At 38.1% G+C, this 24617-nt stretch overlaps 1 protein-coding gene across 21 annotated transcripts in view; it reads right to left on the minus strand.

The window, feature by feature from the left end:
• LOC147871101 (GATOR complex protein Iml1-like) overlaps positions 1–24617 on the minus strand; it is a 59935-nt gene that overhangs the window by 8218 nt on the left and 27100 nt on the right. For 5 of the 21 annotated variants that reach the window (XM_087341247.1, XM_087341251.1, XM_087341248.1 and 2 more), the window contains 10 exons: positions 20290–20415; positions 19482–19555; positions 14479–14670; positions 13240–13450; positions 12752–12860; positions 10858–11009; positions 10291–10366; positions 7767–8560; positions 4875–4964; positions 590–722 (listed from right to left, as the gene is read on the minus strand). In XM_087341247.1, the coding sequence (XP_087197373.1) occupies positions 10990–11009; positions 12752–12860; positions 13240–13450; positions 14479–14670; positions 19482–19555; positions 20290–20415 (732 nt within the window). In that variant the 3' untranslated portion in view covers positions 590–722; positions 4875–4964; positions 7767–8560; positions 10291–10366; positions 10858–10989. Of the gene's footprint in view, positions 1–589; positions 723–1782; positions 2099–4874; positions 4965–5012; positions 5337–7766; positions 8561–10290; positions 10367–10857; positions 11010–12751; positions 12861–13239; positions 13451–13540; positions 13886–14474; positions 14671–16976; positions 17021–19481; positions 19556–20289; positions 20416–24617 lie in introns of those variants that run through there. The other 16 variants (XM_087341259.1, XM_087341250.1, XM_087341257.1 and 13 more) reach the window with 16 other exon arrangements.

Below are 24617 nucleotides of genomic sequence, written 5' to 3' on the forward strand. Positions count from 1 at the left end.
TTGTAAAACTGGCCGCTGAAATGCAGCGCCAAACATCACACTAACTTCCCACTTGGGTAATAATAATTGTACTTATAAAAGTACGTATTTTTTATTGCGTGGTTTCTTGTATCAATAAACGTCGTGTTCTTTTGTGTATTATTTGGTGTCCGTATCTTATTTGTCCAGAGAAAACAAAATTTGGCTTTGTTAATTGGTTGGTGCCCGCCACAATCTCATAAACTCTCAAATGTGCCCTTGGGCAAAAAAAAGGTTGGGGACCACTGACGTAGGGCAATACATGCCAAACATTATCATCAGTGCGTTTGGTGTAATCACGCACGTCTGCTGATATCGAAGTTTCAACGTTCCTACGTGCGGATATCCGTATATCCCATGTACACATAAGATCGAGATTAGATACATTTCTTTTGTACATTCATATTTATTTATGACGGACTTTGCTCGACTGTCTTAACTACCACGCACCGTGGGACATAGCCGCAGAGCTCGACCGTCCATGTACGACGCAGTGCGAAGAATGAAACAATAAGAGAAGGGGGGAACTCCAAATTAAAATATAAATAAACATCACGTACAAGCAGCTTACCGTGTCTCGTTTGTGTGCGGTAGTTGGCTGCCTGAGTCAAAGTCACACGGTGCGTAATATCTGACTGGCTAACTTCTTCGGTGCGTGCTACTTTCCGCGTTGCCTGACAGCACAAGTCCCTCGGCGATACCGACTACATAAGAATAAAATTAAGAATATATAAATACGCATGTGTATATAAATATGCATATATATTTTTGAGAGAATAAGAAATTTTGGTAGAATCAAAAAAGAGTAAAAACATAATATAATAAGAAATCACATAAAGTACGTTGCCGTGGCTTCTGTGTGCGCGCGCGAGTGCGGTGCATGCTACTTGGTCGGTCGAGTTCCGAGTCAATGTCCGGCGGTGCGTCGTAGTTTTCTGTAATGCTTGGCACCACAAACCCCTCGGCGATACCGACTTGGTAAGAATAAAAAATAATATATATATGCATACATACGTTTTTATGTACGTATTTATATATATTTTTGCAAATAAGTGTTAGTGAGCTGTCAAGGGGAGGCTGCCCGTGCCTCTGGCGGCAGCCGAGGAGCCGACTGCCGGCCTGCGGACCCCGACGACCGGCGATTGCTGATTTACGGGTGGCTCAGAACGCAGTGCCGCGAGCGAGGCAGGCCTCGAAGAGGGGACAGATACAATGGTCGGCCGGTCGCCGGGAACTCTTTCGCGGGAAACGCCCCATGGCCAGCCCGGCCGAGACCGTGAGAAGCAGAGATTGGGTGCTGCACAGACGGAGTCTCGCATGGACTGGGTGTCATTCAACGTTTCTGGTAGGTATAGAATGGGAAAAATTTCGACATTTTCATATTTTTTTTAATTTTTTTGAAAAAAACTAAAATTGCTGGAAATTGTCAAAAAAAACAACACAAAACCCAAAAATTTTGAAATTTTTCAAAATTTTTTGAAGTTTACATTTTTCAAATTCTTTAAGCTTTCTGCGTCCTTTCGAAGTAAAGAACTATATTGAGGAGACTTTATGGCCTTAAAATTTAATGACATTGCACATTAAACAACAAAGGTCCTAATACAGATCCTTGAAAGTTACCAGACAATAAATCAAAAGGAAATGACAAAACTTCAGAATAACGTACTTGCGAATGTCTGCTGGTTAGGTAACTAAGAAATCAATCATATATCCAGCAGACAGTTCATAGTCACCAAGTTTGTGCAAACGTAAGACATGCAAAACAACACTGATAAATGTTTTAATATTTGCCGTCAAATCACAATTTTTAATAAGATGATAAAATATAAAATATTTAAAATATCATTTCACGTTCCGCATCGAATGATCGATTTACAAATTGGAACGTCTCTTACGACATGTTTCGGTTATATTTAACCGTCTTCAGGTATAAATTAGATTGGTAAATTTAAAACTCGAATTACAATCCTTTACAATGTTATGCAGTTTATGAAAGATGTTCTTATCAGATTACTCTTATATATTAGAACGAAGGTATTGTTTTTTATATGGCGTGGTTCATCTGATGTTCAATATTAGTCTGTAAAGCAATGATTTAAAGAAAACATTAATAAATATGGAGTAATATAGAAAACAAAATGATAAAATCAACATAAAAGGCATCATGTACACATAAGATCGAGATTAGATACATTTCTTTTGTACATTCATGTATGTCTGAAGGTTGATATGGGTTGCCATTATCCACACATTGAAGGCAGATTCATATTTATTTATGACGGACTTTGCCACAGTACGTACGTGTTTGCCGTGTGGTATTCTACGTCCATACAGCATCCAGTTGATGTGATGTGTCCAAATGGGGGGGGGGGAGGGAGGAGATCATAAATGCAGAGGGAGTTAAAGAGAGAAAAGTAATGCCGCACCAGCTTGGCCCAAAAGTTATATTCTGAGCAAAAAATTTCGAAAAGGAATTCCCACAGTGGCAAAGCGTGACTTTTTCAAAAGTGTTGGCCAAACCCCACTCCGGGATGGGGGTCAGGGGAGTTAAAACTTTGGCAGTTGAGTTTTTGGATCGTAATTTATCTTCCATGATGAACAATTAAGTGTTAGCAGTCGAGGTTTGGCTAGCATCTTAGCTTCGTAGGTCATGTAATCCTCTACTTACCCCCTCAAACCAGAACTAAATTGTAAGATTTGAGGTTTCCACAGCAGATATTGTTTCTGTCATAATTGCGTTTGCGCAAATAGACTGGGAGCTTACGCCTGAATGAGGTACCCATCAACGCTTGTAGGGGGAGGTATTCCCATATGTCATTTCAGATAAATCCATTAAAACAGCACACCCAAGTTACTGCTATTCTTATGGGCACACACTCCAGAAGCATCTATACGTTAATGTGATTAAGTCAAGGTTCTTTACAATGTCTTCCGTGGTTTAATGCGTCACTGGGACATACGATTGTGTGGGTCGTATTAACCCGGTCAGTATCGCACTCCATTGCAGCATGCTGCCACTACAAACAGTCCTACATGTCGGGTGGGATATCTAGTTGCTACAGGTTGCAGCGTGAACTTGTAACTTAATCAGTACACGAACTGTAAAGAAGTTCTTGACATAATCTCGCACAGTGCTAGGACAATGGATGTAAAATAAAATGTCGTACCTTTAGTTGCAACGAAGGTAACTGTTGCGAGTAGCGCCAACTGGGACAATCATAATTAATAAGAAAGCTGGCCATGTCGTTGACCGATTGACTAACTAACTAGATGGCTTACCGAACCCGAAGGTTCATCACCGAATTAACCAAAGCTCTGTCCTGGGCCAACAAAATCCAGTCTCCTTCAACTCCTATCTCCCACAGATCCCGCCTGACATTATCCTCCCATCTACGTCTAGGTCTCCCCAGCGGTCTCTTCCCTTTAGGCTTCCAAACCAGTACCCGGTGCACACCTCTTGTCCCATCCATGCGCGCTACATGCCCAGCCCATCTCATTCTTCTCGACTTAATCAGCCTGACAATATTTGGGGAGGAGTACAGATTTTTAAGCTCGTCATTGTGCAGTTTTCTCCACGCCCCATCGTCTTCCCTCCTAGGCCCAAATATCCTCCTCAACACCCGATTCTCAAACACCTGCAATCTGTGTTCTTCCCTCTGAGTGAGAAGCCATGTTTCGCACCCATACAAAACAACAGGCAAAATTATTGTCTTGTATATTTTAATCTTCAGGTTCTTAGAAATCAGACGGGAAGACAAAATATTTTGGACTGAGAAGTTGCAAGCATTTCCGGAATTTAGTCTCCTCCTAACTTCGTCGTGAGCATCATTTTGAATCGTTTTTGTTGTTCCCAAGTATTTGAACTTTGTAACCCTTTCAAAGGATTTATGAGCCACCTTAATGTCTGTCGGGTACATCATCGTGTTCACAAAAGTCCGCCACCGGGGTCTATCCTGAGTCAGTTGCATCCAGTTCACTCCATTGAGACCCCATCTCCGTAAGATTCGTGTTAATGTTATCTTCCCACCTACGCCGAGGTGTTCCCTTCAGGCCTTGTAAACTTTCAACTCGCCCTAAAAACATCGGCTGAGGAGCTCGTCATGCATTTTTCTCTATTATCCGTCCCACCTTCATTTTGGGTCCAGACATCTTCCTCGACACTCTGTTCTCAGAGCTCCTCAGTCTATGTTCCTCCCTCAATGTGAAAGACCACGTTTTGCACCCATAAATACTTTGCACTCAATAATAGCAAGCATTCCCCGGATTTAATCTGCTGATGTAGGAGATAATGAGAGGGAGATTCTTCGATATTTATTCCTCTAAATCCGGAATAAAAATTTCTTTCAGCTCCCTAAAACGCTTTAATAATGTCCATGTATCAAGAGATGTAAAGTGTTAGAATTATTGTTCAGAATATAAACCCCACTTCTTAAGATCCATTAATTTTTATTAAGATTCTGGGATACGAAACACCTTTCATTCCTTTAAAATATTAATTGCCTACTGGAATATTCTTTTATTATCAATGTTGCCGTGAACAAACAGAAGTCAATCTAATGTTACTTGAAATTGTGTTAAAAAAGTTTAATTCTCTTACAAGAGTTCACAAATTCAGACGAAAACATTAAATGTGATGAACATTAATAATAAATAGGAATCCCTTATCTCAAACTTTGTTCAATTGTAAGAGACCATGACGTCCACTGTCAATGATCGATCTAATCAAAACTAAAACGGAGAGAGTGGAGGGCAGGAGCACAGATTTCTTAATAATTCTTTTAATAGATAAGAACTTGCGATATTCTATATTAGTAATAATTGCCACAAACAACATATTCCCTCCACCTAACATTTACCTGGGCAATACTCGTTACAGCTGAATCTAAACGGTGACAAGCCGCTGCATCCAGTCTGTACAAAAAGTCATTATTTCAAGGTCACCAACTCTGAAATGACAAATGTTCATGTAAAAGACAGATCAATGAAAATGTCACCTTATATTTTAAACTGCGACAGTAGCTCAGTCTCTTGTGTGGAAGGAAACGATCTTGGATGAAGATAAGTGCAAAATTCCTCTGACAGCATAGCCGAGTTTCCAGGAAATTCCAAAGTGCAATGTCCGTGACATTCCGCATGAAACCAGGTTCATTCAGAATGGAGTTGCCTCTTTCCACATCCTACGTCATTAGGAACCCTGCTTATTCCAAACTGCATTACAACACTGATATTTAAACACCGCAACCTATCTGCTGTCACACCACAGCGACCAGAATGGCATATCCAGATCACATCAGGTGTTCCGAGTAAAGGTGACGATTCTGAAGAAAAAGTAACACACACATCGCGAAGACAAGTTTACTGCAATTACTGTCATCATCATTATTGCCATCTTCTTCCAAACATCTAATCTGCCATATGCAACTTCCGTGCTCATTCTTTCCCTTTCTGACTGCCTCACTAGAATCGTAACAAACTGGTAATATTACCAACTACAAAACATCAGTGCCTTCCTGGACAAACACGTAGTAACTAGTTTTAACACTTTTCTTAGTATTCAAATTGAGCTGAGTTGTTTTTTAAAGATTACGAGGACGAACAAGACCTCAAAACAATGTAGAAATACACGAATTCTGTCGGCCAATGTACAAACGTTCTAGGCTACGCTTCAGGAAGTTGTCAAATGTCACTTTCATAAATTACAAAGGGACCCTTTCCCCCCCCCCCCAGTAACGTATCCAAAGCAACGAATTATGGTCGTATTACGTAGGAAAATGGTGGGGACAAACGAAGTCAAATCAGACGACAAAACGATGAAGTAAAGCAAACGCGAAAAGCCGTTCAATATGACCTTCGTGACTGTGTGTTCGTAAATAATTTGTTTCGGCTACGGTAAAAAAAATGATCATTTCCTTGTTAACCAAAGCAATGCGCCATTCATTATGCTAAACTACGTTCAATTTTTCTGCTACCCTTTTTAAAACAATCCGCACACCTACGCCCACATCTTGGGGAAGATTTTTATTCGAAGTCTTGGTTACTCGTATGGTCACATTTCCAGCAATTACAGAACCAGCAGACAACTGCCTGCCTTCTCTCTGTCGCTCCACACCCAATTCACATAACATGATGGAAGGATGACTGTAAGTGCCAAAGAAACTGGCAGGGTGCTGGGGCCACCAACCCGGTCGCAAATACTTAGACACTCTGTACTGTGGACATGGGGATTCCCCACTAAGTAAAGGAGAGCCACCAAAAATTTCTTACTTTGAGGAAACATCTCTCCATGACACCAGCAGCAGCACTCTCAATGTAACAACTTTAACAAGTAGAAACACAACAAAATAAAGAAAGCAATTCTACAAAACAATATTTTGCATCTGACATTACGTCAATAAACAGTTTTACGAGATGAGTTTTAGTGCACGCTGATTACTGAATTGCCAGCATGTCTACATGAGAATTTCTGATTGTGGTCACAATGTTTATTAAGATCCCGGGACCCCTTCAACATCGTCATCGTATGTTGATTGACTACCCAATAACAAGATCAATAAAACGTGCAACAAACAAAGCTACGTTCTGCCTCCAAGAATCATACGCAAAGGAATCTTCACTCACAGACGGCTCGAACATCTAATATTTTAACAAACATCCTGCAAAAGAGCTGTACCACTTAAAGTCCTCTCCCTTCCATTTCAGCACAGATTCTTACAGTAGTAATACGTTTTAGAAATGAAAGGAGGGGAGACACGGGTTTCGTATTGTATGCATTTCCTTCCTGATTTCTGCCCTCTAAAAAAAATAACTGAGGGTTTCGTGGGTGCGATATGGGAGCCCAAGATGAGAGGAAGGAGGGGTTATGTAAAAATATATTTATGAGGGAGCAGCCAAGGTGGTCAACGAACACCAAACAGACATCATATATCATTTCATTTCCAGGTCAACAATCTTTAACCAAACTAAATGGTCAATAACTCTACATTCTTCCTATAAACAATCTGACTGACAAGACTAACAAATTAGTCTTTCCTAAGCCAAGAACTCTTCACAACCATTTTACACACATAATATAACAATCCTGACAACACCAGCACTGGTACATTGTGACCCACATAAGTGGCACTGCCTTTCTATACTTGGTTCCAACCAACCACACCACTCCTCGATCCTAATGCAAATCCCATCCCCACCCCCAACCATGAAATATACCAGAAGTAATACTGAGCCTCATCACATGTCCATGAGACTGACACCTGACAACTCTCAACTTATGGTTAAGTCTCGAATAAATGGAACCTCTGACAGTCATCTCCATTTTTGCAAGCAAATCCAAATTCATAACGAACACCACACCACAAACTTACAAGTTTTGTAACCGATCCCCTTGCTCAACACAGCAAACTCTAAACTTAAGCACAAGAACAGAAAATATCCCGGCAGCTCCGCTCACTGTGCACATCTCACATGTAACAAAACCTTATCACAAATAGTCACCACCCTCGTCTACAAGCTACACCTAACCTCCAATTTTGGTGTCCTATGAACAATATATTCACTAGAGAATCATGAATGCCTCCAGCGTACCACAGATACTGCAATAATGCCAATCCCTCACCACATTTATGTCTTTCAACATATCAAATCTCACATTTAAGTTCACAACATCTAAAGTACCTAATAAAATTGGACAGACTCATCTCTCTCACACGACAACCACATCAAATACATTCTAATGCTCATGTACTCACACAACGAATGCCTGGTTCAGACCGATATCAGTCTCTTGCGGATTCGAGGTTCCTTCTTTGTCCCAGCAGGTTTAATCTTCTGACATCAAGTCGGTCTGCCAACTGTTGCCGCACGTACTTCAACGCTTCTCTGGCTAGCAGTACGCAGGTCACGTGGTGCTCAGTAGAATCTGAAGGATCATTCTGTTTCTCGTAATCTGCTACTCCCACAAAGAGAAAATACATTCACATTCAAGAAATCAAGACATCACACTCTTCAAAGAACACACAGTTTTACTTCACCAAGCAGTTAACACTCCCACCTTAGCCAATGAACAAGCACCTTCCATTTTCAGAAGACAAATTTTGTCATGTTCATTACAAACCCATTCACAAGTTAACTTTAAATATGGGTCACGACCAGCGACCTGACAAAATCTGAACTCCCTCGCTTACAGATTCATATTGCAACCTTTCTTTCGTCCCCCCCAGCAAATTTAAAACATTCGCCAAGTGGGCCATTATTCCACACGTCATAATACTGCAACTACAAACTCTACAACTCACACACATCACGTCAGACCCACGCAACTTCCGTTGCCACTGATTCAGTGGATATTTAATGAACAGTTCGCTTGCCGTCTGTCTGGAGCCGAGGATGTTGATCGCTGTCTCCAAGATAGGAACAAGTGCCAGGTGTCCCGGCTTACACGGCTCCCTCTCCTCGTGCCCCATTATGACAGCAAGGGAGTCTATAAACACCAGTCGGTCCATGCCCTTCAGGTTCGCCTGTTTTGATGTCATGAAGAAAGGACCTAAATGAAAGATTAAGAAATGGCAAGCCACTACAACACAGCCAACATCTGTAGCACTTCTACTACTAAGGTGAATTCAACCGACAAGGGGCAAGAGGTAGCCGTATCAATTAGATTTATTTTCCATATCACCATTAGTAATGCCACTTTATAATGCCTTCTGGAAGCAAAGGTGGAAACTTCACCGTCAGTAATATAAATTGTTTCAATGTTGAACAATCTAAATTTATAAAACTGAACTCACCAGCTTCCTGTGATATCGCCACCATTGTGTAGTGACAAACAAGGAACACCGTCATAACTCTTTCATGGCTGCAGCAACAAACACTCCTACCAACTTACACAACAGGCCTTACTGGTTTTTCCAGATATGAAGCAGAAATAAGTACGTCAGACGCTTTCAACCAGTTCACGTACTAAATATGGTTTAAAGAGAGATTTCAGGTTCTCACAGTCGTCTTTGGGTTCTAACACCACTTGGACTTACAGAAAACCAACACCGATTACGATTTTTAAACATTTAATGGTTCGCTATATCAGCTGAAGTTATCCTTGTGACTAAGCGCAATGCCATGAGGCAGTGGGAGCATGGAGGTAAACTCCATGCATTCTCAATTACGATGTGCGATCAGAAAGTTTCTAGACTGCGCCTATAAAAACCCGTACACTTATCTCAGGTATTAAATTCATCCATCACCCTCGAAGTAGTTCCCCTGGGAGTGAACACAACGATCCCAGCGCCGCTGCCAAGCCTGGAAGCATCCCTGGAAATCTTTCTTTGTCAGCCTGTCAAGCACCATCTGCGATTCTGCCCGAATCTCTTCTATCGTCTCAAATCTCCTTCCCTTTAGCTGAATTTTCATCTTTGGGAAGAGGAAGAAGTCACACGGAGCTTAGAAAGGAAGTTGGGGTCGGTTCTTGCAAGATCTTTGAGCTCCTGACAAACGAGAAGTCGATTCTGCTTCTGGTCCTCAGACAGGATGCGTCGCATGTGGAGTTCTTCCTTTAGAATCAGCTGACAGGTCCCATAGCCTATCCTAACAATGTCGCACAAGTCGTTGATGGTACAACGTCGATCTTCGTGAATGGCCTGCCGAATCTTCGTAACATTTTCGGGCGTTGTGCTCGAAGATGGTCGTCCAGAACGCTCGTCATCATCGACAGAGGTTCGGCCATTTTTAAAACGTGAATGCCACACAAAAGTTTGTGCACGACCCATTGTGGACTCCCCAAATGCTTGCTTTAGCATTTCATAGGTTTCCGTAGCCGTTCTGGCGAGTCTTTGGCAAAATTTGATGCACACGCCATTCCGAAATCGCAGGAGGGTCGGTGTAATGCACTACCAATACGCCCGTAACTAAGAAACAAATGCTAATTCGATGATGCCGGCTGGCACACTGATTCACTATGAATGTAGGCCGCACCCCCTAAAGGCAGAAGCTCGTACTACATCCGGTTCACCCTCTATTGACACAGCCTGAAACTTTCTGATCGCACCTCGTATAGAACTATGTGGAGGTCAGCCTCAAAATGTGGTTCCTTACACTGGCAAAGAAAAATCACGTTCTTCATTGTTTCTTTTTAGTCTCAATAGAAGAAATAGACAAGTTCTTTATTTCATTAAAACCATTTACTACTTTTCAGGAAAAAAAGGTCTTCTTCTTTCAATAATGGCATTATAATTCAGAAAAGAAGTTTATTAAACAATTTACTCAAATAGATGAACTTGCCTGTGACTGACGTCTGGTGAGTGGCTCTGGCTTGCTTGTCCTGCAATCTGTAGGGAATCCCATGGACTGCGGAGATCTCCACATGTGGATCATCAATCACAATGAGTACAGATAATTACACTCGCATCCTAATGTTCAGTGTACAAAATGTTGGTCACAACAGTGGCCAATGCAGTAGCTGCTTCCTAAATCAGCAACTGATGTACGGGGCACAGAGCAAATGGGAAATCTGGGTTTATGATATGACAAAGAAATACATTACTTGTAGAAGCCTCCTGGTACTGGCAGGATACTAAACCCAAACTAATTGTGATACAGCCTCTAACGGGCTCACTGTACCAGTAAATAATGAGTTCTGGGTGCTCAGAGAAAAGTCTATAACAGTGCCTCATGGACTGCCTTGGGACTCGCTTACAATTCTGCGTTGAAAAGCCAGTGATTAACAATCTGTTATGTCATGTTAGTACCATCAGGCTGGAAAAACATCTTTTATTTTGTACACTATTTTAATATCAAGAATGAGGTTAGTTTGACAATATTCTTCTGCCTCCAACTGCTCTTATATACCTTGGACAGGAGAAAAGCTGCTGCACTCTATTCTCATCATCATTAAAATTCAGGGATGCCACCAAGAAACAGCAAATTACTTCCCAGCACTGACGACGGTAGAACGGATCCGTCGTGCTTGACTTCAGAGCACTAGATGCTGTCTCCACGACCTGGAAAACACAAGCAACAGTTTCAAGTTATAACGACTAAGGAAAGTGAAATGTTTTAGTTACAGTAACTTCCATGCGGCATTGTTATAATACTTTCACGTACTGCACTTACTGTAATACTCTAAACACCTTTTCTCCACATCAGGGCGCATGTCATATTTATTTCCAGAACCTTTGGGTTTCATGGACACCTAGACTTTTATTTTGTATGTAAAAAACAAATTTGACAAATCTCAGCAACACTGAAATAAAAATTAACTACAAGCATATAATTTTTGTATAATCTATGCTAACCCTAATAAACGTCAAAAAGGAACGTACTATACAGGTATCAAGTTATTTAATAATCTTCCACCAACAATTAAAACTCTAAATGATTTAAAGGTGTTCAAGCGTGCATTGAGAGGTCACCTCTTCACTCACTCTTTCCATTCTGCAGATTATTTCACCTCTGCTGAAATTTCTTAAGATTTATGTATTTCTATAATCTATATTTAAAGTGGTTTTGTATTCTTATTTAAAATTCTGAGGTTTATGTATACAGTGAAACCTCGATGCATCGTTTTTGGCGGGGGTGGGAAATAAAAACGATGAATGCGGGAAAACGATAGATGCGGGAAAATGTAACATTATTTTATATGGGATGTATCCGGGACCGAACAAAACGGACGATGCATCTGGGAAAACGATAGTTCGGGGAACGATGGATAGAGGTTTCACTGTACATGAGACATGAGAAATACAGACAAAATTTTAGTATGTAGACCTGAAGGGAAAACACAACATGGGCCACCCAGCCACCAACAGAGGAAACATTAAAATGTTATCTTAGAATGGGAGGTTATGGACTGGATCCATCTGGATCAGGATAGAGCCAATGGTGGGTTCTTGTAAAGATGGTAATTATACTTTGAGTACCACACTAAGTAGGGACTTTTGTACCAGACTGATTATTAGCTTCTGAACAAGGATTCTGGATTTAACAGGTTTAACATGAGTGGGAAGGAGCACGATGCTTACAGCATCCAATAGAATTTCCTTTGTTAAAATGAAAAACTTGACTCATTACACTTCTCAAGAATTTATCTTCACAAAAATTAACCAATAAATGTACATAATATAAAACATACCATGCTGAGACTTGTAATTTTTATTTTAACCACTTATCAATTTGGTGTAAATTTCATAAGGCAAAAATATTCACATATTTGTGGTTCTTGGTTTATTTAATTATGGTTTTTCAGCTGCATTGGCTATGCAGCATCAGATTGCTGTGAATAACAAAATGGAAAAAATGTGGAACCCATTATGGCCTGTTTTAAGCTACTATCCCAGAATTTGCCTGGAAGAACTGGGGAAAACAGATTCTTAGCTGCTAAATGACAACTTACTGCAAGATACATCCTGCACCAGATTTAATATGGTTTCATAAAACAGTATAAAGTGGAACATGCAAATGGATGAACAATAATAACTCCCATTTCCCAGTAATGCGTTCTTTGTTTTGCACAATGCAAACAAAGAGAATCTAATAAAATAAACTCAAGGTTGGCACATAAACAACAAATAATTTAATGCAAGTTTTTTTAAAGTCAAAAAAATTTATAGTTGGACATAAAATTAAAGAAATACTGAGCCTATACATGTATTCCTCCAAGCAAAAGCTTCAGTGACATTGTTTTACAAAGTGGAAAGTCAAGTTTATGAAGCCAGAAATCATAATTAAATTAAAGAATACTAACCTTTCTGATATTTCTCTTGCTGAACTATGTGGTATAAGTGGAAGCCCACAATAAATGGATGGGAGAAATCACCTGATGCATGGCATATCATGTGTTCCTTCAGCATTTGCTGAAAAGTTGATGACAGATCAATATATTCAACCGTAGCTGCAAAGCTCCCAAATCACAACACGATAAAAGCACATACTTTTGAAAATAAAAAAAAACTGTAGAAGAAACACAATGTGGTTTAAAAAATTTCAGCCATTAAAGTGAAGATGGATGAAAGTATGTCCCAGTGAACCAACTGAGCTCGTGATGCAAGTTTGGTAAGCTTTTTATTTTTCAATCTTGCAGATGGAATTCGGGGTTCAGATTTTTATCAGTCAGTTTTGTATTGCACATGAGTACACTCCCTCACCCACACACACATGCATGCTGATGTTAAGAGATGGCACCACTATGAAATATACAAAGAACAAAGAGTTCTGATTTAAACAAACACTGACCTCCATAATATTAACAGCCCTCTCTTCATGCAGTACTCCTTCCACATGACATATCAACCACTGCACAGCATCTGCACTCACAAATGTATAGCTTGGCAAGCTGGGATGATGAGTTAGAAAACCAACACCTGACGCTGTGTTTCGCATAGCTTCAATAATTTCTAATATTGTTGCTGTGCTCTTCAGTCGATGGATGTCAAAATGACTCTGACTGAAATAACAGTTTCAAAATTTCATTAATTATTTAGTACAGAATAATCAATCACGTCTTCAACTGTTCACAGGACACTACTATTACAGAACCTATTATTTACCATTACACATCATCATCCCACCATCACAGCAGAAATTCAGGGCATGATACAGGGTCAAAATTATCCAGTCGTTGTTGGTATGGAAATAATCACCTCCTTTTTTTCAAAGAAGTTCCCACTTTTTATGCAGGTTGTGTAGCAACCAAGCCTCCTCATCTCTATATTTGCATAACTTCTAATCCTCACTTTCCATCATGCTGTTCCCTTCTTTTTGTGTGACATCTTTCCTAATCTGTTGTCCACATCTTGATCTTGTTCTCAATCTCCCTCTTGGACATCTTCCTTCTAGTTTCATGTTCAGTACCTCCTTTATAATTCTCTCTTCTGTCATTCTTCAAACATGTACAAACCATTTTATTATCTTATTTATTAATCAGTCTTTAAAGAGGTAGATGTTGTATGATTACCGGTATTATACACAAGCAATCAAAAGGTTGCCAAAGGTAAAAGTTTCATTCCTACTGCACAAATTTCCAGTTCTAAAACATCCTCAATCTTGCTTGAAACTGGGGTTGACATTGGCAACATTACAAAGCTGGCCTTTCCCTTGCATTTTTGTTCCATGGGACCCTGCCCCTGCACTTGCTGCTCCAGTGGTTATGCCCCACAGAGCATCATCCCCCTTGTTAGGCCTGAACACCACTGGGCTACCTACCATAAAAGCTACTGATAAAACAAATTTATTAGCAAAATCACAATTTTTATAGTCTCTTGCTATTTCTGTACCTGTTATACTGCATACAAACTTTACTGTTTATTTTATATTTCAGCATTTTACGCAGTGCCCAGAACCTGTTTTCCAGATTATAGACCATCTTAAGGTCCCATTCCAGCATTTGTCTGTAAGAAGCAATGGGGGGAGGAATGAAAAACTGAAAAAAGAGCAGGAGTATTATCAACTCAATGGCTATATATGATGACTTGCCTATCATCTGTGGGGTCCTGATGATGTGGGGAGTCAGTTGTTTGCTGCTGCTGCTGTTGTTGTTGTTGCTGTTCAGGAGACACTGGCTGTTGACCTGAAATCTTGTCTCCCAAAGCTGCCTCGCTGGCAGGAGAGATGCGACCACTGCTACTTACTTCTGCCTTCACTCGCTCCATGACTTTAGAACGTGACCTAATGCATCAATTACAATAAATACAACTGAATGAATTGTAAACGGTTATAACTCTATCTGTATATCTGACATACATATGAGATGCATTCTAAAAGTAAGTTACACTTGCTAGGTGTTACAAAAGCTCTCTCTTATGTTTTTCTTAGCACAAAACTCAATTACCTCAACTGTAAGCTGTAACTGTAATATTTCACATTTAACAGTTGTAATTTCACTATAAATGCTACTTCTGAAGAATGTATTGGCATGAAATTCTCAAGTTTCTTCTCTTCTGCACACATGTCTTGGGCCTGTCTAACTTCTGGCTATACCCAAATATGGAAGACTAGAGATGTACCTTGAGAGAGTATCAGTCAAAAACTTAACATGAAAAATGAATTACCACTGTTGCAAATAAACTACTAAAGACTTCCTAAAACACTTCTAAAATTGGACACGTGGCAGTTACGTACAGAGCAAGGAAACTATTTAGGAAAATGAACAAACTGTGCACTCTGTTCTCAGTAGCATTCCTTTACAGTAAAATCAAACTTACTTTTACAATGTACCTCATACATCAATTTATATATGCAAAGGCAATGTTTAAACATAAGTATCTCAATTCTCTACTATTGTCTCTTGTGCTGACTGGTGAAGCACTCTTCCAATCCACCAAACCCAACTCCCTACCTACTACATGCACTTATAAGGCTTCCAAAAATACCCAACCATTATGTACTCATCCTGAAGATGGCAACTACAATGTTTGCCAAAACACTGAATAATTCAAAATTTCAACATCACTCATTTCAAAAAGCCTAAACTGTGCATTTACCAACATTTCAGAGGTCCTTGCTGCCTCCATCATCAGGGCGATGAGTAAGCCATGCGCATGGAAGTGGTTTGAGTTACAGCGACAACAGAATCTTTCAAAAACTTTTGTATGGGTTTGGCTTCTTGTAATAAACATACAAGACAAAAACTCTTCACTTACAAACACGAGACAATGCAGTAAACACACTTTGAAGTTCTCTTAACTTGTGAGAATAGAATACTGTAGAACAATATGCCTATTTTTTTTAATTTTCACTCAACACATGGCATTAAACACTTTTAGCGCATACAATAGCGGGGATCAGGTTAATACATATAAGAAATTGCAGAATTGTATAAACATGCAATACTCCATCTTATTCATGCCCCAATGTGTTTTGATGTTTTAATATTAAAATACAGAAGATAAAATTATAAATTACAGTCCCATTCTTTTAGCTATTAACATATTTTCTGTTATACAAAACACGTCAAATTATTACAAGACCTATGTATATGTACAGAATTTTCAAACTGAGAGTCTGAATACTTCAAAAATATGCCATATTAATAAAACTAGCAACTTACTCTGATAACATCTCTCTCTCACTCAGTCTGGGGTACATGGTTTTATGGAAAAGTTACAGTTACTCAGCTTGTAAAGAAATTCCCTGCAAGTTTTGGAACTAAAAGTGGATTTCCATGCATGCCTCTTGATTCAATCACCAAAGAACAGAATTCAGTTCAAATCTTCATATCCTGCACCCATAAGATCCATCTCAAAATTATCCTTTTCTCAAAGCTGAGTCTCCCAAGTTATTAAATGTATCATTTGAACACTTACAGTGGTTAAATCAAGAAAGAAAAGATGAGCCTGGAAATGTAGTATGGGTAAAATGAGAAATACAGTACATTAAACATTTTGGTTGGTAAACCACAAAGGAAAAAGACCACTTAAGAGACGTAAGCACAGAAATTAGGTATTAAGATGTGGACTGGATTGATCTAGCTCAGGTTATTGAGCAGTGGAGGGCTTTTGTAAAAACTATAATGAATTTCTTCATCAGCCAAGTCATGGTAGTACAACCTCTTTCTTCTCTTGGGCTAAGAATAGCTTTCCTGTTGGATCAAGGGCCAATAAACCCTTCCTGGCACATTTCTTAAACTAATAGCCAGTTTTCGTTGTTGATGAGAATATTTATTCATAAATTACAAATTACATGCTCAAATGTAAGTTTTATTGAAATGTAAAAAAATTACTATAGAGTTACACATTATTTTAAATTTTTTTCTCCAACAGCTTGTATCTGACACAATTCACAAGTGGTTTTGGGCTGGAAGTGGCCCGCAGGCCATCAGCTGGACTATGCTGAGGTAGGTAACTGTAACTTTGCACAGATGAGTCTGTACTACTGTGTTACATATGTATATTCAAGCAGATGGTAAAATGTGTCTTATGTGTCAGAAAACAGAAGCGCAATGCTATTAAAATGATGGACACAATGATACTGACCTGGTGGTATGTCGTTCAGCCATGCGATTAGAACCATGCTTCTCCTAGCAGAAAGAGGATACAGTGAGAAACAAAAGAGGCAGCAATTTTGATCAAACATCAAACATACACATAACTCCATACCAAGGTGAAATGGCCATAAAACAAGAGCACAAAAATTCAATGACATATTTTGAATCTGTACATGATTATTCACAAAGGCAGCATTACAGTTTAAACTGCATTCCCACACCAACATCAAAATAAAAATAATTTTATGCCAGTGTACCTCAAACTGTGCATCATGACATCCCATACCGAGTCACACCAAAAAGCATAAACAGATTCAAACCAATGGCTGAAAACTTCTAAACTTTAGCTTAATAAATTCTTTTCCTAACTACCTTTCAATTTATGCAATTTAAGTGAAATTTAAATGACAAGCAAAAGTGCAGCATATGAATCTCTATTAAGCTATAGGCTAATGTAACTTCACCTCTATTAACCTTTAACAACTGTGTATTGTGGTTTATGTGCAAATGAGCTGTGTTACACTAGCATATTGTAAACTGCTCATCAGGCTGACAGTGTCATAGTACATGGGTTTAAATCTCCCATCTCTGTATGATAAAGGTTAAATTCCCACATTCAGGGTTAAGAAATGCTTTTGTAGATTACATCACAATAAAATGTTTATAGAGAACAATTCAAGCAACATTTAAATACTGTTATTTTAAAGCAATCAAAAATATGGTTGAAATAAACTGTGCATTGAACAAAATGTCCATGTTGCAAGGGCCATCTAATAAATTTCCAGATGGGTCTGAATTTGTTAAACTGTCTTACAAGAAAATATAATAAACTCAAGAAAGAAGATGCTTGCATTCTTGTTGGAGCCTACTCTTGCCTACATAGAATCTAGCGAGATCATTCTCAGAAGAATAAGGATCTGTCCCCAAGAGAGAACACAATTTGCAGCATTCCAGTATGGGGTCAGTACCCAGGTCTATCTCATTAAAACAAGCACATGAAACACAAAACCATATTAATAGCATTCATGAAGTTACACAACAAAAACAGGAATATACATTACACAAGAAAACTATAAAGCTGGAAATCTGAAAAATCTGTAGCCAATATTAATTTTGTGATATGTTTAAAATAAACAATTCTGTGAGTGCCATAAAAATGAAAAGGAGACAAAAACCACTTTCTTCGTTCAACACTAAATATTCTCTGTAGCTGGTAAATTATTGTTCAGACATGTAAAAGTAAAATGTATGTACACATGTCTATATGTAAAGTACTATTCTGCATTTGAACTGTTTGTATGTACAACCAGCAGATGTCCTAGCAAACTATAGTTCACACTTGGTATCTATTATAGCCAAAGCAGAAGGTAAGAGTGTAACTGAGTGAGACAGTGTAGTTTAGTGAAAGACTGACAATAGTGCATACAGTCTGTCAGTTGTGTCAATTTATAGGTTCTGGAGTTTAAAGTAAGACTGTCAACATAGTGTAAACATTTCACAGATAAGACATAACATTTCAATGCAAAGATCCTAGCATCATATTTACTAGTGTATTACACACCATGATTTCAGAATTAAATATTCCTGATATACTGAGGAGAAAGAATGCATCTTTCATGCCAGAAAATATACTAATTACAATATCTTCCCTCCTCCTTCCTAAAAGCCCAGAACAAAAATATCACTACATAGAACTACAATTCCAATTACTGTTTCATATAGATCCGAAACATGGTTTCTCCTTTGGAGGAAAGAACACAGATCAAAAGAATCCAAGAATAGATGGTCATGGAGAATTTCTGCATCTAGAAGAGACGACATAACAGGAAAATGCAGAAAATTACACACTAAAAGGTTTCACTATCCACTTAATATTTTTAGGGTTATTAAATACATGAAGACGTGACATGAATCATATATGGGGGAAACACAAAATGTATACACCATTTAGATGTAAAACCTCAAAGGTAGGCAACATTTAGGAGATGTAGGCGCAAATATAAAGAAAATACTGAAATGGTCCAAGATTAGATCCAATTGTGCACTCTGATGATGACAGTTATAAATTTAAGGTATTTCTCAGTCATCTGATTAACAATTGTTTAAAAAAGACCTTGTACAATAGAATATATTCCTATTTTCATAGAATAACTTCAGAGATACTTTATGGTACAAGATACTGAAAATGTTATTATTAGAAAATAAAGACATTTCTGTACAATTAATTTGTAAAGCCTACAAACAATCAGCCAACATTAAGCCTTCACCATGTTGATGAGGAAAGCTGCCAAGCTGAAACAGATTTTATCTTTACCTACCCACAAATCTTACTCATAACACAATCCATAATCTACTGTCTATAAGTAATGCCTTCACCATGCTGCTGGAGGAATAAACACAAGTTGATGAATATTACAATTTTGCACTTGAAGAAAGCTGGAATAGATATTAAATCAAGTGTGTGCAAACAAAAAGAAACCCATCTGCAACAAACCTCGGACGTGGCTTGTCGACAACACGGTTGCTGCCCAATCTTTCTCTGAATGGAGAATTGCCAACAACACTTGTCTGAAACCAAGGAAAAAGATGACTCTTGACAAGAGTGTATGCACGTTAACAGTTTATAAGTTATGCACATCACATACAGTGAGTTGGGAAACATGGTCTCTTACGCTGACAGAAGAACATAAATCACTTGAACATCATGGTCAAAAGGTTAGCAAATAACTTTATATTAGGAAGGACCTGGATTAGAATCTTGGCTTGGATACCGACTATCCTGACTGAAAATTTTTTGTAGTTTTCTGTTACATCCAGAGCTAAGCTGGTTGTCCTGTAACATAGGGATTTAAATTCCCTATGCCCATACAACAAAGATTAATTACCGTTCTTTGTCCTGTCTGCAAGCTTAAAAACAGCTTTGTCCTACATCTTTCTTTATTTGGTTGGGGCCTCATAAATATTATATTAGTACAAAAGAGCTCAATGTATAGAACATTTTGGAAATAATGTTCTAATATAAATGCTTAAAACGGTGTAAGTACTTGCAGCAATATGAAGCCCAATGAAAATAGAAACATTCACAGCTAAGGTAATGTTGTAACTCATAAAAAAAATATTACTGCTCTGCATTTAAACAGATTCATATCTGAAGCTTGTATATTATATTAAGTATTACACTTTTGATTAGTTACAACAGAATACACCATGTTCTTGTATGATTTATCATAATGGAATATACAAAATCCTAATAAGTTTTATTAGTTTATGGATGGGATGACAGGTCAGGAATGGAAATGTACCTGTGAATTATTCGATGGGTTACTTGTTGATGAGCTGTTACTGTGGGAGAGGAAAGTCAAACTGGAGCTATGGCGACGATGTATCAACTTTTGTCGGCCCTTGCTTCCTGTTGAAAAGCCAGGGCTCTGTAACATAGGCATGCAGTTGGCAAGCAAAGAAGACAGACAAGCAACTCAGATCTACTGTATATTCTAAAACAATGACAACAAATCTTCCCAGTCAATGCCTTAATATTTTAGCCTATAAGCTACATAACCAAAACTGAAATCTATATGCAGCAAGACTTGAACACAAACAAACGCATTCTTTGCAATTTTGAAACCAGAATCTTTATGTTTATTCATTGTGGACACGTATTCTGCTAGCAGAGGTAATCATCAGAACAATACATTATAATAGCATGGAGACATACATTTTATTGCTGGCAAACCTAATTAATAGTACAGGTATTTGACTGCACAGAGGCAGAAAGTATGTCCTTATATTCTATTAAATACCACAATATCAAAAAATTCCAGGCAAATTTTACAGATCTTAACAAGATTTATATCATATCTCTGATGTCACATGCTAATTTTTGTAAACTGAAGATGGAGGTAGTATGTTCCTCAAAAACACTGATCTACCTACACGTCCACATGGTATTACGACACAGTAGTCCAACATCAATGTGTTTTAGAGAAATTTGATCAACTTCTATTTGAGCTTTATGTAAGAAGATATTCAATACAGACAGATATATATATGGGAAAAAACTAAATTCATCCTGAAATGCTTCATTCACACCCCTCAATACCAAATTTCATTGTAATCTGTTAAAAGTTTTAAGGATCAAATATGAACACAGACACACACAACTTCTCCATTATGTATTAAATTAATGCACCTTGTGCAAAGAATGTAACAATGGAATGTAAATGGCAGAGTGTTACCATATAGCCAGAAATAAAATGCAATAAAATATTTCTTGGTTCATAAGAGGAAGCAAACAATCATGTGTTTACTTATGCTTCTGTCGAAGAAAGACAATCATTATGCCAATTCTTCAAACAAATAACCACTCTGGTGCATGATTATGAAAACAGTTATAGACTAATTAGTTACCACTAAAAAAAAGAGATTTTTTTTCTTTTCTTACTAGAATATATGACTGAAATTTTCAAAGGATTTTATCATAAATCTTAAAAATGTTACCTTGCTTTCAATTCGTTTCAATAAATAGCTGGTATTCATTTAATTAATAAGATATGTTGGAAGAAGATCCTCCACCTGACTGTTACACATTTAAAATGACCTCCACCCAAAGAGAAAAAAAATCTATCATTCCACCAACATACCTTGTTATAACAATTATTTAACTTGAAATATCTTCAATTAAGATGATAACCTAAATAAAACCTATTATGCACCAGGCCTGTTACAGTTTCATGCCATCTGTTCAATGGTCTTCCTACACTTCTCTTCCCTTCACATGCTAAATGAAATCGGAAATAAGATATTGTCTTGCTGACTGGCTGCTGCTGGCTGAGAAGCAGTGAGTTTAACTGTATGGATAGTACCTGCAGTTAATTTCTGTACAGACTCTGAGGTGGCATTCCCCCAGCACCAGTGGAATGACATTCCGCAATAACTTAATTTCTCATGATTGAAGAATTCAAAACTACCTTTGCTTAAAAAAAGTCAATTGGGAAGATCTGTCATAAAAAAGCATGCAGCATCCAATTACAATACAAAGAAATTAAGAAATACTATATGATTCTAATTAATCCAGTGTTAACGAGTTCATCCAGAGTGGCTCTAACGATATTTTTTATAGTATATTCCTTTTCAATCATACCTTATTGACTCCTATTAAAAAAAAGTACTGACATGGTTTAGTTTATTAACAAATAATACAATCTGGCACATGTTCCTTCATTATTTAGAATGAGACTGGAAAAAATAATTACTATAATCAGTGTCTCTTTCTTGTCTAGTCAACACATGCAATCAATTAAGTTATGTGCAAAGATACTGGGAACTTGTGATGCTGCGTGTACTTTGATTTCTATAGGTTACCTAGCACTGTTAGGGTATAAAAATAAAGGAGGTGAACTAGACGTGTAGTTTCGATGGGGAGACAAACAAATGTAGTGTTTTGGTAGAAAAACCTCTTGGAAAGTGGCCACTTGAAGACCAAGAAGAAAGAAGATGGGAAAATAACATTAACTCTCATCATCCATGTTCCAGATGACCATGCGTTACACCAGCATATCACTAGACCATTAACCATGGAGTTAAAGTCTGGCTGGCAGCGCCTTAGCATAGGTCTTTAAATCCCCTATTCCTACAAAATGAAAGTTAAGCTGTATCTTTTGGAGCTAAATTCTGAGACTGGGAGGTTTGGAACTGGCACAAGATCACGTCAAATCATGGATTTCAGTATTAATGCTGTTAAAAATTTGGATTCTATTACTAAACAGAAAGTTACTTAATCAGTATGCATGATTTTGCTTAAATTGTAGATTACTGAATGATAGTGTATCAATATTTAGTGTATTATGAAATGTAATGATGATGATGATGATCACAACTGTGAATTGGAAAGGATATACGAGGCAGCATAAGTGGCTTATTTTTGAGGTATTATCCCACCAAATGCTGGAAATCCAAAATGACCTGTTAAGATAACTCATCCTCAGGATTAATTTGAAGATTTGCTTTCTAAATACATGTGAGATGCCCATGCATATGGACCTGTACTTCCATGTGAAGTCTGAACACAATCTGCTACAGAAGCAGCCTATGCCGAATATGCTCATTCACTGGGTAAGGACCGTTTGTGATGCTGAGAGCCTAGACAAGGAAATCAACCACCTAAGGAAAACCTTTAAACAAAATGGACACAGCAGCTGTTCTGTCAAGCATACCCTAGCCACAAAACAGAAGCCACAAATACAGATTGAGAAGCTGACAAGTGTATCATTAATATAATTTCAAAGTGGCCTCACACAAAATCAGCAGGCTCCTTGCCAAATACAACATCATAACCATCCACATCCCAGTCAAGATGAACAACAATGGGTGGACCTGTTTAAGGCAAAATGGTCCTAAAAATTGCAGGCATATACTGTGTCCTCTGCAAATTCAGCGAAGTCCATGTTGGAAAGACTGGCAGATCCATCAAAACCAGATGCAAAGAACACATGAGACGCATACATATGGGCCAGCCACAGAAGTCAACCATGGCAGAGCAGAGATTTGACACAGGACATAACATCAATTTAAAGAGCATATACATGCTGGATAAGGCCACAGGATACATGGACTGTGTAATAAAAGAGGCTACTGAGTTCAGGCTCTACCTTAAAATTTTAACAAGGGCAGCGGTTTCACTCTGTCAGTCAGTCAGTCCTCGTACCTGGTATCTAACATTCTGAAACAATACAGAACCAAATCAATCCAGAAGCAAGGCTAAGCTAAGCAAGAACTTGACTCTGCCCATTAGCACCCACCAGTTCACACTCAGCTTCAAAGACAGGCGCTGGACAAATATATATGTGGGCCAGTCTGGATGAACTGTTACAGCAAAACCTGTTGATAGGGACAGAGGTAGTCCCTGAAATGCTGATTTTTAATGAACTGATATGGCTGACAGCCCAGAAATATTTTATTAATGGAGATATCAGTTAAAGGAGATTGCTGTTAGAATAAGAACTGCACCAGTATTTACCTGGAGGGAATGACTGAAGAAAACTACAAACATCTTTTGTCAGGACAACTAGCCCCCAAGCTCACCCAGGACAACAAGAATACAAAGGAGTGTTAATTACTTGACCATAACTATGGTCACTTACACTACAGCCAGTGGAGTCCCACAGGAAAAGTGTTCCTACAATATGCATGAAATTGTGGTTGAGTGGTATTCATGACAAAAAAGGGGTGTTAAAATTGTTACAAGCATTATAAAAATGTATCTGTAATGTTCACTAACAAAGAAAGAAGTGTCACATCAAGTTCTAATTAACTAGCATAACTTCTTAAGATCAATAAAGCAATGCACACAAGCAATTTAAATTAAAGAGAGATGCAGATCACGGTTTTAATTAGCATCTTAAAATATATGACATATGATGCTACATTCAAAACAAGAAATCATACTTCAAATTAAAAGTAAAGCTCAAGTTACATCTCAAAACTAAACTTACAGCACATATAAAGAATAAACTTGCAACCATATACTACATATTTACAAAATCAAACTTATGTTATCTGTAAAATAAGATCACTACACATTCAGTTGTGTAGCATTAAAGAAATATTATATTTACAGCATACCATTCCAAAC

Source organism: Zootermopsis nevadensis, unplaced genomic scaffold, assembly GCF_977971745.1.
Source record: "Zootermopsis nevadensis isolate Lab colony 2312 unplaced genomic scaffold, Znev_1.0 Znev_ptg000066l, whole genome shotgun sequence".
Classification (NCBI taxonomy): Eukaryota; Metazoa; Arthropoda; class Insecta; order Blattodea; family Termopsidae; genus Zootermopsis; species Zootermopsis nevadensis.